This window comes from Mauremys reevesii, linkage group 3 (genome assembly GCF_016161935.1).
Source record: "Mauremys reevesii isolate NIE-2019 linkage group 3, ASM1616193v1, whole genome shotgun sequence".
NCBI lineage: Eukaryota > Metazoa > Chordata > Testudines > Geoemydidae > Mauremys > Mauremys reevesii.
Genome location: NC_052625.1, coordinates 193338176 through 193353275, shown reverse-complemented (window position 1 = coordinate 193353275; position 15100 = coordinate 193338176). Strand labels below are relative to the sequence as shown.

The 15100-nt window shown below is 47.5% G+C and overlaps 1 protein-coding gene across 3 annotated transcripts in view; it reads right to left on the bottom strand.

Annotated features, from left to right (window-relative positions):
• Positions 1–15100, bottom strand: part of ADGRF5 (adhesion G protein-coupled receptor F5) — a 73491-nt gene that overhangs the window by 36385 nt on the left and 22006 nt on the right. For all 3 annotated transcript variants that reach the window (XM_039533083.1, XM_039533084.1, XM_039533085.1), the window contains exons 2-3: positions 9670–9799; positions 1022–1085 (exon numbers count right to left, since the gene is read on the bottom strand). In XM_039533083.1, coding sequence (XP_039389017.1) covers positions 1022–1085; positions 9670–9799 — 194 coding nt within the window. The remainder of the gene's footprint in view (positions 1–1021; positions 1086–9669; positions 9800–15100) is intronic.

Genomic DNA, 15100 nt, shown 5'->3' with positions numbered 1-15100 from the left:
GGTTAGGGGTGCCAAATCCCAGTAACAAAATGAGAGCAGATAGGGACAGCTGATTCTATCTCGTTGGGCAGTGGCTGCCTAAGGACGTCTAGACATCAATGGACCTGCCTCTCTTCAATATTTAATGACAGAGCTGATTAGGCTCAGTGGAGAGTCCTTCTTCCTGGCTGTTATTCCTAGAGCTGATGTCATGTCTGAGCCGGTGTAAAAGCTAAGCCTTACACTCTGAGTGGGGACAATGAAAGACAACATAGAGACTGCAGTGGCTGTGAGGCTCCCCTCTATCTGCTGCAATCTCTAAGAGCTGGGTGAAGTGGTGGAACCTCAGAACCTGATGTTGCAGGAGTAGCCAGCGGCAGTGGCTGGGGACAGCAGAGAAACATCAGAGAGAGACGGTGGCCAGCAGTGGCAGCAGAGTGGCAGCAGAGACACAGTACATAGCCAGTGGTGGCACTGAAGCAGCAGCAACACAGAAGCATTGGCAGAGAGACAGTGGCAGCTGGGGGTGGGGAGGTGAGAAGCCTAGGCGACTGCCTCCCACCCACTACCAGTGGGGAGCCGAGAGCCAGGGGGGCAGCTGGGCTCCGGGCAAGGAACTACATGGAGAGCTCTCAGCCCCCCACACTGCCTCTCTTCAGTTGGTGGACGCGCTCCTAATGCGGAAACGCCCAGCGACACGAGGAGGGGAACGTGGATATCAATTAATTAGTGTGGTGGCTGTAAGTCAACCTAACATAAGTCGACTTAGGGCTGTAGCATAGACATGCCCTCCACTTAGAGTGCAGTGGAGATATACACCGAGTGACCAAGGATAGAGAAGGGAGGTGGCATAAGCCATTCCTCGCGGGAGGAGCTACATAGTAAAATGTGTTCAGACACTTTCATCTGTGATTGGCCACAGGTTTGCACCACAGTGATTCACAGGCTTGATCATTGCCACTCGCTATGTCTAGGAATGACCCAAGAGACCTGTTCCCCTGCTACCTAAAGGAAACCTGCTGTAACGCCAATGTTGACATACCCTGTCGCTTCTGCCTGTGCAGCTTTGTTGGGACATTCTCTTTGGTTCCATTTTCGCCGTCAGGCTGAAAAAAGAAAAGCAGTTGTATAAGCTTTATTTTAATTTATTTATTATACCTGAGCTGGTGAAAACTGAGAGGACAATGGAACTCTGCCAGATCGCACAGCTAAGAGTTTGGTCCATCATCTTTTTCCACATGCTTACACAGGTCAAAAGCAGCCAGTGATTTCATGCTAATGCACTTACATCTCCTTATTTTCTTCTTCTTATTATTGATTACTTGTACACGCCCCGTAAGTGTGTCCCAGGGTGAAAGTCACTCCTCCGCAAAGGCCCAGCACAAAGCCTCTAAGCTGCCTGAGTCCAAATGAACCCTACATACTTTATAGAATGGATACATGGAAATTATCCCTGTCTCAAAGAGTTCACTATCTAATTTTAAACGTGACATGACCAATGACAGTAAGACACAATCGGGGAGATGGGGCAAAGAGTGACAAGGGTTACAGTAATAAGATCATGCTGTTACTCACTATGTGATTATATTGAAGGTTCCATTAATTTGACTCTAATGATAATTTAACCTATTTTTTGTAGGTAAATCTTAGATCCTTTTTGGTCATCATGATTTCTGATAGCAAAGTAATACTGTGTATTAAAAGGTCAATGTGGTAGGCTTGCTCCCGCTCTCATTAAAATTGATGGCAAAACTCATTGGCCTCACTACAAGGAGGATTGGGCTCATAATTATATGTGACCTATCGATGGAAATGTTTATTAAAGGGATATTGCAACTATGAGCAACCAGTCGTTGTTTTGTAACCTGAGAGCCTCCAGCCTGTCAGACAATGTGTTCAGACAACAGAATCCCACCTCATTTTTATTACAGATCAGCTCAAACCAGCTCCTGTCCATCACCTGGAAGCTCTGTGAAAGCAGAACACCAGGGAACGCTGTACCCACACTCTAGGGACAAAATTGGATGAAAGATGTCAACCTAAAGATACAGAACTTCAAAATAAGCGACACCACTTATCTATCTAAGGTTCTTCTATGGCCCTGGTATCTGAGCACCGCCCAATCTTTAATGGATTTCTCCTCACAACAACCCATAAGGTAGCAGCATTTTAATAGTGGGGAGTGGAGGCACAGAGACACTAAGTGACTTAAACAAGGTCACACTGGAAGCCTCTGGTAGAGTAGGGAATTGAATACAGCTTCTCCCAAGTCCCAGGCTCGAGTCCTAACCACTGCACCATCCTATCTCTTGCTCCATGCCACGTCAACATTTGGCCAAAAGCGTTTGACACACATACAGTCATTTGTCTAAGCTGATAGGGGAGCATGTGGATGTAGCGAGAAGACACTGCCTGTGAGGTCCTCCCACCTGAGTCTCCCAAAGGCTGTGGATTTGGGCTAGGACTGACCCTGCTGTAGGACCTCTGAGGCCTGGTCTACACTACAGAGTTAGGTCGACATAAGACAGCCTACGTTGACCTAAAAATGTCAGGGTCTACACTACAAGGTCCTTCCTGCCATTGTAACTCTCCTGCTATGCTGACTGAGGGCTGGTCTACACTATGCAGTTAGGTCGACATAAGGAACCAAGCTGTGAAATTGCCGATGCTGCCCTGCTCCCCAGAGAGAAGGTGGGGGGGCGGGGGAGCCAGAGCAGCTGGACCATGCTTCCTGGGGGCGAGAAGCTCAGAGTGGCTTTCCCTGCTCCCAGCGGGGAATGTGGAGGAGGGTGGGCAGTCCACTGGGAGCCTGGGAGCCTGTGGGGCAGCGGGGCTGACAACAGAGCTGAGAGACCAGCCACTCAGCTCCCCACATTGTCCCTCTTAGGACGGCAGAAGCGCCCCTGGAGAGGATGCGCTCCACTGACCCAAGGAGGGCAGTGTGGACAATTACTGCCGTGGCTGTAAGTCAACCTAATATAGGTCAACTTACATTTCTAGTGTAGACATACCCTTAATAACTCCACCTCTGTGACAGGCATGGCATTTATGCCGACGTTAGGCCAATGCAATGGCAGAGTAGACACTGTGTTGCTTGCGTCGACTTAAGTGCACTCCACGAGGTGTCCCACAATGACCCATTGTGACTGCTCTGGTTGCCATTTTCAACTCCTCTGCCTCGCAGCCAGGTACACAGGAACAAGCCCCTCCCTCCTTACAGGACTGCTAATTTTTTAATTTTCATTTCCTGTTTGGTTGGTGTGGAGAGCTCACCTAGCAACCAGCCAACTGAGCATGCCAGGTCCATGCTCCAAATGCGCTCTAGCCTAGAGTACACAGGAGGTGGTGGATCACCCATGTCAGAGGGGAGAAGATTCTGAGCAGGCACAGCTCAGATCTAGCTGTAGAAATGTGGACATTTACAAGCAGATCTCTTGGGTTACAGGGAGAGAAGGGCTGCAAGAGGGACCCGCAGCAGTGCCAGGTGAAAGCCAAGGAGCTGTATCAGGCCAGAGGAGACCAGCACTGAGCACCCAGAGGCTGCAACTCAGCAGCATGCAACATCTCCAGTGTGAGCCCCCTCCCGCTGCCTACTCATGCCGCTTGGGGGGATAGAGACTTGCCTGGCTCTGGCAAGGGAATGGGGCTTAGAGAATGGGGGTGTCTGTCAGTCTGGACTCCTAGGTTCTCTCCCTGGCTCCAGGAGAGGAGTGGGGTGTAGAGGTTTGGGGGGGTATATCATTCAGAGATCATAGAAAGTGGTGCATTTGCAAGGTTACATTACTCCACTCACAGCGTGGTTCAGACCAGGGTGCCAAAAACACAGTGGCAGGCAAAACACAGGAAAGCAACATACATTGCTGGGGGTGGGGGCATTATTAAAACAGTCTTTCAAAGCCTCCCTGAGCCGTAAGCTCCCTGTCAAGTTGTTCTTATAGTCCTGGTATCTGGCTGCTCAAAATCAACAGACAACTGATCCACTTCCACCCTCCATGCGGCGGAAAATTCTCTCCCTTTGTTCCACAGATATTATGAAGCACACAGCAGGCAGCTATAACCATGGGAATATTTTTTTCACTGCAGTCTAACCTAGTGAGTAGACTGCTCCAGCGCTCCTTCAAACGGCCAAAGGCACATCAACCATCATTCTGCACTTGCTGAGCTGATTGTTGAAGTGTTTCTTGCTGCTGTGCAGGTGTCTGATGTCCAGCTTCATGAGCCATGAGAGTCAGGGATAGGCTGGATCTCCCAGGATCACCATGGGCATTTCAACATTTCCAATGGTGATTTTTGTGGTCCCGAAAGAAAGTGTCTGCTTGCAGATTTCTGAACAGGACTGTGTTTTTAAAGATACGTGCATCACGTACCTTCCTGGCCCATTCCATGTTGATGTCAGTAAAAACATCCTCAGTGATCCACCAATCCTTGCAACACCATAGAAAAGTATCCCTTTCTGTTTATGTATTCTGTGGCAAGGTGGTCTGGTGCCAAGATAGGGACATGCATGCCATCTATCGCCCCACTGCAGTTAAGGAACCCCTATTGCAGCAAAACCATCCAGTATCTCCTGCACATTGCCCAGAGTCAGAGTCCTCCTTAGAATCATAGAATGATTGCAGAAGGCAATCTTAGCAGAAGGCAATCAATTGTCTTGCAGACTTGGATCAAAGCAGCCCTGGAGGTGGATTTCCCAACTCCAAATTGATTCACGACTCAACGGTAGCGGTCTGGTGTTGCCAGCTTCCACACAGCGATCGCCACTCACTTCTCCACTGTCCATGCAGCTCTCATTTTGGTGTCGCTGTGCTGCAGGGCTAAGCAGAGCTCCTCACAAAATTGCTGGAAAGTGGCCCGGCACATACAGAAGTTCTGCAGCCACTGCTCATCAGCCCATACCTGCACAACGATGCGATCCCACTGGTCAGTGCTTGTTTCTCAGGACCAGAAACGGCACTCCACCATGTTCTTCCGCTCTGTGACTGCCAACAGCAACCAGGAATTGTTTGTTTCCATGGCTTCCAGCTACTTGAAAGGAAATTGCCATATTCCGTGCGGCGGCTCCTCTGGTGGCTCTGGAAATACTGCAGGATCAGGTGTGTTGTGTTTGCCATGCTCACCACAATAGTGCAGAGCTGTGCGGGATCCATGCTTGTCTAGAGATGGCAGATGCATGGCTATACTAGGCTTTTGAAAACAGGTGTGAAATATTATGGGATGTAGAGAAAACTGCATTCTGGGACATTCACGCCATGGTCCCAGTCACCCCTGCGGGAATGTTTTGCCCCCATGAGGCATTGAAAGTCCTTCCCACAACATCCGGTACTAGATTCTGGCAAGTTGCACTGTGGGATAGCTACCCACAGTGCACTGCTCTCAGCATTGATGGAAGTGCTACTAGTGAGGACGTGCTCTGCCAACACTCACAACTGATTTAACTACTGCGGTGGCTGTATGTCGACTTAAGTCGACTTAATTTTGTAGTGTAGACATGCCTTGAAACAGGAATGCCAGCCAAGGTCTGAGGAGCCCAGTGGGGGACAGGGAGAGGGAACTGGAGCTAAGGATATGGGCACTTAGCTGAATTTTTTTAAAATCTGGGGGTCCAGTTTCCCCCAGCCCAATAGCAGGAGCGCAGGGTTTTATCAGCTCTCTCTGGATCCCCCTCAGGTGAAGGACTGGTGGCATCCCAGTCAATTGAAAACTCTTTGCTTCTGTTTAGGTAGCAGATCAGCCACCTATTTCACAGGCCATTACTAGCATGCTTTAGCCGGGGGCATGATGGCACAAGGGACACAGAGCAGCCGAGTTCATACAGGGGTCTGCCAAGTAGAGTAGAGCGTGTGTTATTTTTATATCATACCCTAGAATGCACTGGTACCATTCTTAGTGATGGGCGAAAAAAACAAGTGGCGACACAGAGGCAGGAAGTTTGCATCTTTGCCAGTTTGTGGAACTTAATTCAAACCTTTATTTACAGAGCTGGTGAATAGCTTGGCGCCCCTTAAGATACCTCATCACACAAAGGAACCATGTGGTGTGTGATTAGAGCTGCTTCCTCCTCAGATTACATCAGTTCAATTGTAAAGATTCCCAATGCATATGTTGCTGCAAAAGTAGGGATGTGAGCCTTTCTCCTGGCCAAATTTCTGCTTAAACAGTTACATGATGCTTACCTAAGTCCACTTCCTCCCTCAGTTTGAAGCTGTAGGAAGAAGTCTTAAGCTTTTCTCCGAAACGATTGTGGTTTTGCTGCGCACTGTTAAACAACTGCCACGTTGCACCAAGAGGTGGTTGCAATTCAGGAATTGGTGAAGCTGGTTTGTTTGCAAAGCATTTTGGGACCCTTCTGAATTGTAGATACTATATAAATATTAGAGGTGGTGTATTCAAAAGAGGGTAAAGAATGCAAGCTGTCACATTAAATCCTAAAGGGTTGCCTGGTCCTACTTGCCCCTAAGGAAAGTGTGTGATCTATGTCCTATGCAGAAAGCCAGGCTGAAGCAAGGTGAGTTGAGGTGGGCCTCTCTGCTTTAGGGAGCTGGCAGCTTTGTCTCTCTCTGTTTTGAGGTTCTTGTCTTAGGGTTCTGGATTCTAAAAAGTAAAGCAGTGTTACGTCGCAACCTTCCTGAAGGAACACTTGATGGTTTTTATCTATCTTCTTTGTGTATATGCTGTGAACATAACCTAGGATATCAGATATTTTTGTTCAATATACGCTCTCCACCCAAAGCATTGTGGTTACGTAACAGCCTGCAAAAACAAAACAAAAAGAGAGACCTTCTCTCTGTTAGTCATCAGTGGTAGGAAGTGAGGTGCTGGTGGAACCAGAGAGCTGATGCTTTTAGCTCCCGATCGTGGACAACCTATTAACTCAGTAAAGTCGCTAGTACAGACAGGGTGAAAATCACTCCTCATCACACTAAGGCCAAGTAAACAGGTTTAGTGTGGGGAAATAAGGGGGAGAAAATTGATGCCCCAGCCCAGTCCACCAACAGCTGCCTCTGATCACTGCTTTATGCAGAGATTCCCCAACACTGGTTCTAGCCATTGGCCCCTCCTCTGTCTTGTTCCTCTAGGTTCCTCTCTGCTCCATTGTATTCAGTACTAGTGCAAAGTCCATCTCAGTGGTGCAAAGGGGGTGGAGAGCTCTCTCTCTCTCCCCCCCTCCTTAAATCTGCTCCAGTGAAGAACAAATCCTCTCTATAGGCACTCACACTCCAAAACACAGTGGGAATGCCAGGTTCCCATTGCACGAAGAAGATCTGGAAGTTACGGCCCGACACAAGGGGCTTTTGTGCCCTGTGTGTGGTGCTGAATTGTGTTCCATGATGAGGATCTGCACAAGAATGTGTGCTGCGGGGGGTGTGTGTGGGGTCTACTGCCCAAGAACCCTACAGTGGGGTCACAACAGGCCACCACCACTTCTCCCTGCAGGCTATCTGCATCTTATTATTCATTTCTAGTGCAGTTCTATGTTGAGGCCCCAATGGAGATCAGGACCCCATTGTTCTAGGCCCTGTAGATACACACACAGAGCAAGAGGCAGTGTCTGCCTTAAAGAGCTTACAGCCAAAAAAAAAAAAAAAAGGAAGGAAGTATTACGAGGTCTAAGGATTAGAATACTGGACTGGTAGTGGGCAGACATGGGTTATAGTCCTTCTCCCTACACTGACCAGTTGTGGGACCTGGGGCAAGTCATTTCACTTCACTGTTTCTCCTCCCACCCTTTGTCTTGTGTATTTAGACTGTAAGCCCTTCGGGGCGGGGGCTGCCTGCTACCACGTGTATGTCCAGCACCTAGCACACTGGGGGCCTGTAGGTGCTGCCATAATAAATATTATCCCTATTTGCCAGGTGGGAAATGAGGCACAGCGAAAAGACATTTTGCACAGGAAGACGATGGAAGAGGTGAAAATTGAACCTAGATCTGAGTCCCAGCTCTGTTTTAAACAGGAGACGCCATTATCATAGCAGCTGACGCTTTTGTCCAGACATTGCCCCAGCGCCTGCTTTCAGGGTACTGGGAGCCGGATTGTTGTCCACACTGTGACGTTGCACTCTATATGGTTTTATAAAAATATGCTAATGAGTGAATATGATGTAACTGGAATATGCTTCATGCAATAGGTTTCTTGTAAGGTATTACAAAGCTTATAATCTACTGAGTGTGATCATCCTATTTGTATAAATGTACCACGCTTGTATCTGAAACTAGAAATATTAAATATAACTCTGAGGGCCTATTGTAAATATACAAAGTGTGGGCCATTAATGGTGGTTTGGAATCTTGATGACTCCCATTAACCAGGACAATTGTCTGCAGATGGCTCTGTTTTACCTGTAAGTCTTCCTGTATACGTGTGTGCTGGCAAGTGGGCAATGAAGTCTTGCAGTGACATGTGACCATGTCACCTGAACTGGAATCCATCTTTAACCTGGTGTCTTTCCATTGAGAAGGATGGGGGGGAACCCGGAGAGGGACAAAGGATTCCCGCCTTATGCAAAATATATATAAAGGAGTGGAACAGAACAAAGTGGAGGAGCCATCATGAAGAATCCCCTAGCTACCACCTGAGCTGGAACAAGAGCTGTGCCGGGGAAAGAATTGTGCCCAGGCCCGGAAGGTGTCCAGTCTGAGGAAAAAAATTAATGAAGCGTTTCTAAGGGTGAGATTATCTGTATTCAGTTTGATTAGACACAGATTTGCGCGTTTTATTTTATTTTGCTTGGTGACTTACTTTGTTCTGTCTGTTACTACTTGGAACCACTTAAATCCCACTTTCTGTATTTAATAAAATCACTTTTTACTTATTAATTAAATAAGCTTTATACTGGGTAAAACGGATTTATTTGGGTTTAGACTCTATAGGGAGTTGGGCATCTGAGTATTAAAGACAGGAACACCTCTGTTAGCTGCTTTCAGGTAAACCTGCAGCTTTGGGGTAAGTAATTCAGACCCTGGGCCTTTGTTGGAGCAGACGGGAGTGTCTGGCTCAGCAAGACAGGATGCTGGAGTTCTGAGCTGGCAGGGAAAGCACGGGTAGAAGTAGTCTTGGCACATCGGGTGGCAGCTCCCAGAGGCTTTCTGTGATCCAACCCATCACACACACAACTATTGACAAAATTCCCACCCAAGCATAGCCCACGGGGCGAGCATTTAAACCAAGCTAGCTAAGCCGCCAATAGCCTAACATGGTAAGAAGGCAGGAAATATGACGTCTTGCTCAGTTTACGCTGAATGTGTTGAGTTGGGGCTGCACTTACTGGTCGTGTGGGTTATTTCTGCAGTCAGTGGAGCAGGACATTTAGCTGTCTATGCATTTATAAAGGATGGCTACATTGCAAAATCCAGCAGTTCCTCGAGTTGTTCTCATTTGACCCAGTGGACAGGGCACAATAGGAGACCTATGTTCAGATCCTGGGTCTCCTGGTTGACCTTGGGCAAGTCATAATGACACTGATCTCCTTTGAGGCTGATGGAAGGAAAAGTGCTATAAAAGAGTTAGGTAGGGTCACCAGACAGCAAATGTAAAAAATTGGGATGGGATGGGGGGCGTAATAGGAGCCTATATAAGAAAAAGACCCCCAAAATTGGGACTGTCCCTATAAAATCGGGACATCTGGTTATCGTAGAGTTAGGCATCGTTATAAACCAACTGAAAACCACCATAAAAGTTGAAAGTTACTTACTGAGAGAGAGACGAATGGGTCAAAATTAACTTCCATCGAAGCATGGGTAGACGTGGTGACAATTAGAAGCAGGAAGCAGAAGACTGTAATGCCCAGGGATGGCATTTCACCCAATATTTTATTGCAGAACCTGAAGGAAAAATACAGCAAAAAGTTAGGAATTTTTCTATTGATTTATATAGTGAAAATCATTAATAACCCCCATTGAAAAGCACTATTTTCAGTCAAATTATGGTCACTGTAGTGCTAGGTGAGCAACAAGCCACATAAGGGGGAAATATTTATTTATATAATGTATTTTCTTATTTCTCTCCTACCACATGACTTTGTCCTTCAACTCTCTTTCCCAGGTTATCCTGGCCCTAAAAGGTTCCCTGGCTTTTTTTTTTGTGTGCTTGTAGTACTTTTCCCTGAAATGTGCAAGCTCTGCTACCTGCCAAGGGAGAGAAAGGATTCCTTTCATTGCTGTTATACATACTGGGGAGCACTCAGAGGTGCCATTCAGGGATTGGCAGGTGCTGTACACAATGGTCCCTGCCCCAAAGAGGTTGCAGTCCCAGGACAAGACGGAGTGTCTGGTTTTTACCAGCAATGTGCTAGGAGTGCCATTCTCATGACCAGCATTGCAGTTACTAGCTTGTTGAGATTAGACTAGTCTTGTGGCTGGGGAAGTTGAGTGGGACTCAGGAGTGCTGGGTTCTATGCCTGACTCTGCTATGCACCCTTGCCTGAGTCACCTCACCTCTTGTTTTGCTTCTGTTTCATCTCCCACTCTTTGTCTTGTTTATTTAGACTGTAAGTTCTTCAGGGCAGAGACTGTTTCTTACTGTGTGTATGTGTACAGCACCTAGCACAATGGAGCCTCTAGGCATTACTCTAATAGTAACAATAATGTTCAGGAACAGTGAAGAGTTTCTAAAAGGTCTCAGCTTCAAGCTAGTGTTTATATTCACCCCTATGGAAAGGAGGAATGTAAAGCCAATGCACCACTTTCAACACATATGTTTCCGGATCCTCTTCCTAGACCAGGAGGAAAGGAGCCTGCTTTCCTGGAGAAGCCATCCACGGGGATACACGTTTGTAAAACAGAGAAGGACGCCATTGTGAGGGGCAGGAACAAAACTGACTCCCAGTAAAAAGGGACAGGAGGTGAATGAAGATACAAAAATTAAAACCCAGCAATTTTTCAGATTTCAAACACCAGGTATGTTGGGTTCATTTAATCAAAGCATTGGAAAATGTGGGGGAATTTTTTTTGTACAAATGTTTGTTTCCTTCTAAAGGCTCTTTTTCATAAGGGAAAAAAAAGCTTTTCTGTGGAAAAAAAAAGAGCAGCTTATTTTCTTGCTTACACCAGTATACAGCTATAGTAACGCCACTGAAGTCACTCCTGCTCTACACTGGAGTAAGCAAGAGGAGAATCAGTGTAATCGTAACTCGTTTGGAGCTACTGGGCCAAATTCTGCTCTTTTTTGTTGTTATTTACTATTTGCATTCCTGTAGTACCCAGTGGCGGATTAATGATTTTGCCGCCCCTAGGCCCTGAAATAATTGTCGCCCTGCCTGCCCCTGGCCCCGCCCTGACTCCACCCTTTCTCCGCTCCCATTCCAAGCCCTTCCCCAAAGTCCCGCCCCAACTCCACCCCCTCCCTGCCCCTATTGGATCTTTTCCCCAAATCCCCGCCCTGGACCCACCTCTTCCCCCAGCGCGTCGTGTTCCTGCTCCTCCCCCCTCTCTCCCTTCTCCATGAAACAGCTGTTTCGCGGCGCAAGCGCTGGGAGGGAGGGGAGAGAAACATGATGCGGCGGCACGCTTGCAGAGGAGACGAGCTGGAGCAGGGGAGCTTCTCCGTGGGTGCTCAAATTTGCCACCCCTTCAAATTTGCCGCCCTAGGCCTAGGCCTTGTCAGCCTAGGCATTAATACACCGCTGGTAGTACCTATGAACCCCAGTCAGGGACCAGGGGCCCATTGTGCAAAGTCCTGTACAAACAGAGAACAAAAAGACAGTCCCTGCTCCAAGGGACTTGCAATCTAAAGTATAAGAAAAGAGACAACAAATAGATAGAGCCCGATGGGGGAGCCCAAGGAAACAAAGAGATAGCACTGGTCAGCATGACAGGCAGGGGTCTCTGCACACCAGCAGTTTAGCCGTTGTTAGCATCATGGCAAAAGACATTTTTGAGGAGCAAATTGAGGTTGGATAATGAGGTCACTTTGCTGACATTTACGGGGCGCCTCTCCCAAGTGGGAGGGGCAGCGTGGGAGCAAGTACGAAGGCACTTGTTTGATAATTTAATAAGTGGGAAATGGACATTGGCATCATGGGCTGATTGGCAGTGGGAGCTGACATTTCCATAGCAAATGAGAGATGGCAGGTAGGGTAAGGACAGGCTGAGAGGGCGGGGCCCTGAAAGTGAAGTCAAGTAGGTTATGTCTGACCCAACAGAAAAGGCCAACCAGCAGAAGGATGCAAAGAGAGGCGAGGCACGGTCAAAGTCTGGTCAAATGATCCTTGTAGCAGCCTTCTGAGTGGATGTGAGAGGGGCAAGATTGCATCTGTCAAGGCCAGAGGGAAGGAGGGGGCACTAATTGCAGTGTCAGATGACGAGAGCCTGGAGGACAGTGTGAGCTGTGTGGATGGATAGGACAGGCTGTATCTTGGTGATGTTACGCAGAAAGAAGATTTAGACATAGCCTGGGTATCATGACAGAGATCTGAACTGAAGATGCGGCCCCAGTGATGGGCCCGAATGACAGGCAGGATGGTGATGCTGTCCATAGGGCTTGAGAAAGGAGGATGAGGGAGGGTTTGGGGGAGAAAGATTATGAGCTCTGTTTTAGCCATGTTGAGCTTGAGCTGACATCCAGGAGGAGGAGAAGTCAGCGAGGCTGGCTGAGGCTTTAGTTTGGACAGAAGGAGGCAGGCCTGCAGGACAGAGGTAGATCTGTGAGTTGTCAGCACAGAGAGGACAGGTCAGTTTGGACTGAGGAAAGCTGGAGGGGAGGATGAGGGGGAGCCTCTGTAGCACTTGCTGAAGGAGCGATTAGAGAGGTAAGAGGAGAAGAGGAGAGGGGGGAGGGATAGCTCAGTGGTTTGAGCATTGGCCTGCTAAACCCTGGGTTGTGAGTTCAATTCTTGAGGAGGCCACTTAGGGATCTGGGGCAAAAATTGGTCCTGCTAGTGAAGGCAGGGGGCTGGACTCAATGACCTTTCAAGGTCCCTTCCAGTTCTAGGAGATTGGTATATCTCCAATTATTACCTTTAACCAGGAGAGAAGAGATCCACAAAAGCCAAAGGAGGACAAGATTTCAAGAATAACACCGCGGCCCACTGTGTTGAAGTGGCTGACAGGTCAAGGAGGAAGAAGGTAGAGAACTAGTTCTGAGATTTACCTAGGAAGAGGTCATTACAGCCTTTGGTGAAAGTGGTTTCAGTGGAGTGCTAGGGTTAGAAGCTGCATTAGAGAGGGTCTAGGATGGAACTGGAGGAGAACTCCAGACAGTGATTGTATGTAGTGCAGTCCATGAGCTTAGATATAGAAAGGAGATGGGGAAGTGGTTAAGGGGGCCAAGAGGGGTTAAGATGGGAGGACTACAGCGTGTTTGTATGGGGAGGGGAAAAGCCAAGGGAGAGTGAGAGGTTCAGAAAAGATGGGAGCAGATGTGAGTGGGCATGGGGGAGACTAGGAGATGGGATGGGGTCACAGGGGCAAGTGGACAGTAGGAGAGAGAAGCCAAGAAACTTCTGTGTCTGTGACAGGGAAGAAGGAGGAGAGAGTTGTTGGAGGCAAAACAGGAAGGCGGGCAAGTGAGGGGAGGGGGAGATTGGGTCCTATTTTGCCCATTTTCTCTTGGAAGAAATTGGTGAGATCCTGTGTGGAGAGAAAGTGGAGGCAGGAGGAACAGAGGGTTTGAGGAGGGAGTCAAAGATGGTAAAAAGGCAGCGGGGATTGCAGGCATGAGATCTGATTAAGGTGGCAAAGTGGACTTGTTTAGCTAGGAAGACGACAGAACTGAAGGAGGAGAGAATGAATTTGTAGTGTAGGAAGTCAGGCTGGTCATGGGATTTCTGCTTGAGATGCTCCTCGGTGTGAGGGCAGGCGCAAAGGAAATGGATGTTGGAGGAGAGTCACGTTGGTGTAAATCCAGAGTAACTCCATTTGAACAGCTCATAAGGGGGTTTCTTTGGTAAGACAGAGGTGGGGCCAGTGATGCCCAACTACATGGACCCACTTGGCATTCTGTCCTATGGATGGCGAGGCGCTGCTGTCCTGAGTGGACCCTTCTCCCCAGACCCTGTGGAAATCACTAATGCACAGCCCCGTGCCTTATGCTGTGCACCGATACCAGCATCCCTCACACCAAGCCAGGACCTCCGTTCAATGCTGATTCCAGGGGAGAGTGCCCCTGCTGACTAACAAACCTCACTTCATGAAATGTTAGGAAAATGCTTGCAATCACCCACTGTCAGACCCATTACACACTGTGGCTGCAGGCCAGACAAATTCACATGGAAACATTTGCACGCATTATGGTACTTTATGAAAGACTCTCTGTAGTCTTCATGCAAATTCTATGAGTCCATATGCCCAAACTCTTTGAGGTCTATGAAGTATAGGGGAAACGTATGCCTTTAACTGTAGGCACATTCATAAATCCACAAAACATAGATGAGAAGAATATTTATTATTACTACTATTACTACTACTACTACTAATTACTAATTTGTATTGTTGTGGCACCCAGAGGTCAGGACTCCATGTGATATGGAAACATATAACACAGAGACATCCCGTGCTCTGAAGAGCTTACAGCTGAAACAAACCACAGGTGGATAAAGCAAACAGATGGGGAGAGGCAACAATGAACCAATACTGACCATCATGAAAAATAGCGGTTGCGCTGAGCATAGACAGTGCCTTGTGAAATTCTGCATTCCCCGTTCCTCCATTCACAATCTTGTGTGCAACTGCAAACACCATGGGTCAGATTCTTTCCCCAAATACATCATCGGGGCAGCCACATAACTCAGAGCAAATGTCCCATTAGCTGTATCTTTAGTAGGTGCCTTTGGTGGCTTGCCAAAGGAGACATGCACTAATTGTGTTGCATCTGAAGAAGTGTTTACCCACGAAAGCTTATGCCCAAATAAATCAATTTGTCATTAAGGTGCCACCGGAATCCTCGTTGTTTTTGTGGATACAGACTAACACGGCTACCCCTCTGATACTAATTGTTTTATTACTGAAACATAAATATTTATTTATGTATTAGGTAAACACTGAGGCGTACGTTTTAATTATACAGTATATCTAAATAGGTTTCTAATTTTATCTTGTTTCAGAGCAGGATGGTACAAAGAGCTGTCATATGCTTTCTTGTTTGCATATGAACGTGTAATAAGAAAGATTATTTTCCCGCTGAACGAG